This window comes from Linderina pennispora (genome assembly GCF_002104995.1).
Source record: "Linderina pennispora strain ATCC 12442 chromosome Unknown DL89scaffold_70, whole genome shotgun sequence".
Classification (NCBI taxonomy): Eukaryota; Fungi; Kickxellomycota; class Kickxellomycetes; order Kickxellales; family Kickxellaceae; genus Linderina; species Linderina pennispora.
In genome coordinates, this window is record NW_024468318.1 from 1 (window position 1) to 4181 (window position 4181).

General features: G+C 57.3%; 1 protein-coding gene across 1 annotated transcript; it reads right to left on the minus strand.

Moving 5' to 3' along the window:
* Positions 1–8: 8 nt before the first annotated feature.
* On the minus strand, positions 9–3021 carry DL89DRAFT_271968 (uncharacterized protein; the record flags this gene model as incomplete). Its single annotated transcript, XM_040888963.1, has 27 exons — positions 9–301; positions 322–505; positions 536–549; positions 607–675; positions 700–710; positions 747–754; positions 812–817; positions 896–955; positions 977–1009; positions 1133–1208; positions 1236–1265; positions 1314–1366; positions 1391–1467; positions 1492–1551; positions 1576–1598; positions 1638–1697; positions 1773–1776; positions 1867–1875; positions 1900–1918; positions 1946–1977; positions 2020–2040; positions 2098–2216; positions 2313–2420; positions 2445–2470; positions 2507–2541; positions 2592–2818; positions 2937–3021. Coding segments are annotated over 27 exons (1742 nt in total), but the record flags the coding sequence as incomplete, so codon positions are not given.
* Between the last annotated feature and the right edge of the window lie 1160 nt (positions 3022–4181).

Consider the following 4181-nt stretch of genomic DNA (forward strand, 5'->3'; position numbering starts at 1 on the left):
CATCCGACGGCTCGTATTCGTAGGTGGTCAGCAGTTTGAGTTCGCCGATGCCATAGTCGGAGCTGCTGTCGGCCAGCGGCGGTATTGGCATGCCACTGAACTCGGCTGCAGCTGTGGAATGCGGGGCGGCAGCGCCATCATCGGCCGGCTCATCACTGTCGTCGGCAAAATCTTCCGGGTAAATGTCGAACGCCGAGTTGTCGGAGGCTGCAGCCGGCGCAGCCTGGCCAAGCACGTAGCCCCAAATCTCAATGCTGCGCGGGGCGCTGCGCCAGTCAATGGCCACGCTCTTGGCCACATGCTCCAGCCCAAATCGGCCACATCCACAACCTGGCCCAGGTGCAGGGCCACCTGGCCCGACGGTCCGCGCATCGGCCAGCACTCGCCCACATGCGTGTTCGGATCGATTATAGCCGTGGGCGGCTGCGACGACGTCATGCCGATTGCACGCAGCGCCTTCTGGAACAGCCCGCGTGGCGTTGCCTCGTACGTCTGCGATGTCAGGCTAGGAATGATGCGCGATCCAGCCGAGAACAGCGCAAAGTCCGTCTTGCCCACACGGTCGTTGGCGTACCGGTTCAGCGCGCCTTCAATCATACGAGCCACATTGTCGTACGCTACGTCGCCATCGGTCTCGAGCCATTCGGGCTTGAGCAGCTCCCGCAGCTCCTTCTCCTGCTCGCGGATAGCAGCATCAACCAGCTCACGCACTTCACGCAGGCTCACGCTGCCGCCGCCGCCGCTACTCACGACCCTGCGGCCGCCTGCAGTTGGAAATTTTATCCTCAAGCGCCCTCTTTGCCTGCTCGACCAGCTTCTGCGCCGATGCAGAGACATTGTCCAGCTTCGAGTTGTATTCCTTGAGCTGCTTGTCGTGCGATTTGCTCTGCCGCACCGCCTCGGCCTGCGCACTGGCAATATCCCGCGCGAGCCTTTCCACCTGGCGCTTGATGCTCTGCATTTCCTTGGCAGAGACACCGCTGCCGCCTGCGGCCTTGGATGTCTGAGACTGCATGTCGTGCTTCAGCGAAGCATAGCTCCTCTCCAGGTCTGCAATCCGCTTCTTCTCGTCCTGGTGCTCAGACATCAGCTGCTGCTTCTCGCGCTCGAGCTTCTCCAACGAGTCAAACACATCCTGCTGCTCTTCTTCGCGATGGTCTTCAGCGTATCCAGCAAACTGTACAGGTGCCTCAGTGTCTGCTCCACATCTGCCAGCCGCTCGGTAATGGCCGAACTGTGTCCGTTGGGATCCACAGGCCTGCTGTCTGTCAGCGGCGGCATTGTGATCGGGCGCTTGCTAGGCGTAGGTGAACGCATTCCGCCAAATAGACGGCCAGGGGACAGCATATGTGGTAGCGACGGAAGGCTGGAGAGCAACGGCTGGGCGTACTGACTAGCAATGATAGAAAACGCAACCATAGCAAGGCCTGTCAGGATCCCGGTCATGGTGCGCGCTGAATCGCGGTACTCGCCGGGGCAATCAGCCGCCACAGCGACAGCGGCAGCAAGATGGCTTCGCGCGTGCCGCTGTAGATCGTGCCGATGATGATCCTGAATAGCAGCTTGGTGGCAAACGACACGATCAGTATCACCGTCTCCTTGATCAGATAGTAGACTATAAAGAAGGCAAACGACACGCGCTCGGTCGTAGTCCCTGTCGACCCACCCCAGCTGGCCAGGATGTTGCGGAACAGCCGCTTCAGCAGCGTTGGGTTGTCGTGGTTAATTCCGTTGCTGCCCAGGTCGTGCAAGTCATTGGACGAATTGCTGACAAAGCTATCGCTGAACGTACGCACCGTGCGTTGGTCATCTCGCTGCAGGTAGCCGTCCCACCCACGCTGTGCTTTTTTGCCAACACCCAGATACTGTGAGCTGCTAGCAGATCGCTGGCTGTGCGACTATTACGGGCAGCATTGAGCTTTGGCCGCGGGTTTGTCGGCGATACTGCTGGGCCATCGCCCACATTTGTGGCTGTTGCTATTGCGCTGCTGCGAGAATCGCTTTGCTGTAGGTGGAAACGCACCCGGCCGTTAATACGTGCTGTGAATGGTGTAGGGCCGTAGCTGCGTGTGCCCTCGCCGTAGTTGCTAGCAGCACGCTGTCCGGTATGCGCTTGTGCCAAAAGTCGAGATCCGGGTCATACGCGCCACCGCCAGGCCGTTGTGTACCGTGTGCGCATCGAGAGCCGAGACGCCGTGCCAGCAGCGCGGTTAGTGCTTTCGTTTGCCAACGGCCGGATGGGTGGAACCGGTCGCCGCCGTACGTGCTGCCGCTGTAGTTGTAGGGTCATTGGACGTTTGTGTAGCTGGTACGGCCAGTGTCCATGATTCCCTCGTCATCACCGATCCCTCCGTAGGTCGCCGAAGATCGTCCAGTCGGATTGTACGAATAGCCAATGTTGCCACTCCGGCCAAACGCACCTCCGCCAGCCCTGTGGCCGCCACCCTTGCCAATATCATCATCGCTGATGCTAATGGACCGCAGTTGCTCCGGTCCGCCGCCATACGTAGGCCTGACCGGGTCATTGTTTCCAAAGTATGCCTTCGTCAAAGAACGACTCGTCGAACCTGGCCCCATGCCCACCGCCGTACGTGTTTGCGGCCGTCCAGAAAGCTGTTTCCAAATTCACTGGTCATACGCGTCTCGTTGAAGCTGGCCATGTCGGGTTTGCCGGGCGGCAGCGACGGCGATTCTGCAAACGGGTCCTGCGACGCGCCGCCCCCAAACGGCGTGAGTCCCGTCCGGTCTTTGGCACGCCTTAACCACGCCGGCTGCTGTCTGTCCTCTGCCGACGCTTGATCGCGCCCAAAATCCCATCCTACCGAGCGCTGAGCTGCCCGGCGGTCGCAAGAAATTCTCCTGGTCCTCGAATCGGCTGTAATTTGGTGCGCCCGCAGCCGACAGCTTTGATGTAATGTCGCGTACGGGCCGCACACTGCCACGCGCGTGCATCCCTGCAGGCGGCAGCTTCTCGAAGTGCGGGTCGTCGAAGCTCATGCGCGGAATCTGTGAAGGTGACATTGGCATGCCCTGCAAATGCTTCGGCCGCTGCTTAAATTGTGTCCGAAGTAATGGTGGCGCGCGCGAACGCTGTGGCGATATTAACGGAGGTCGAGTTGGCAAAGAAAGGAACCTGCACTCGTGTTTGCTCCCCGGCCTTTTTCTTCTCTGTCGACGAATTGCGCTGCCCTTCTAGCCGCTGGTAGAAATTTTTTTTGCTGGGTCCGTAGCGGCGTTTGCTGGCTCATAAGAGAAGAGCGACTCGCTAATTAGCCAAAAGAAAGTATTTACAAAACAAATCGAACCAAGTAGCCCCTGTCTGCGCGGTTGGTGATTTCAAGCCCAAAGAAAAAACTTTGACGCGTCGTGCACGGAGCGAAGAAAGTGGCACGCTAGGAAAAGTTAGTAGCAGAAAGGTATACAAAGTCGCGTAAATAGAGGCGAAAAAAGGAATGGCAGAGCCGTAGGCGCGCCGTGTTTTCATCTTCTGGCCCGATCGACCAGAGGCGCATAGTTTTTTGTTTACTCTACTGCGAGCTGGCCAGTGAGCCTTGCACGGCTCTTTGATTGTGTGCACAACCACTCTGCAGCTCCTGTCGCACATCCTGGGTACACGTATATGGAGAATTCGGCATGAAATTGCATTGACCACCCATGTAGGCTAGCTATCGGTGCTACCAATATAAGGAATCCTGTGGCGAAGGTATATTCTACCTTTTCTTTGTGGAATATACTCAGCAACTTCGAGCCTTGTTTGGCTAGGGTCGCCCGGAATACCGCGTTCCGAAAATGTGTCCTTTGCTGTGGGTAGCATACCATATAGAACGGCCAGCTTGGGGAGGGAAAGGCAAGCCTGATACCAAGGTGCACATTGCGTCAAGAGAAGGAATCATCGGGGCATAGACAGTGCCCGAGAACAAAACAAGCTGTGCAAGTGCACCATTCCAGTTGTGGAGAGTCTCTATACTGACCAAACCGTCTTCAGCACTGTATATAGGCCCAACAGACAGCCAACGCAGATGGAGAAGCTGAGAGCGAATATTGACGAGATTGGAGAGGCAAACCAGGAACTGAGCAAAAAGTTTTTCTAATGTGGCCTATAGAACAACATCGGGAAGTGGAATTGGTAGACTTGTTGGAGTGCTTGTTTCTGCAGTGGCGAGCTGCAAATGGTTGACTAA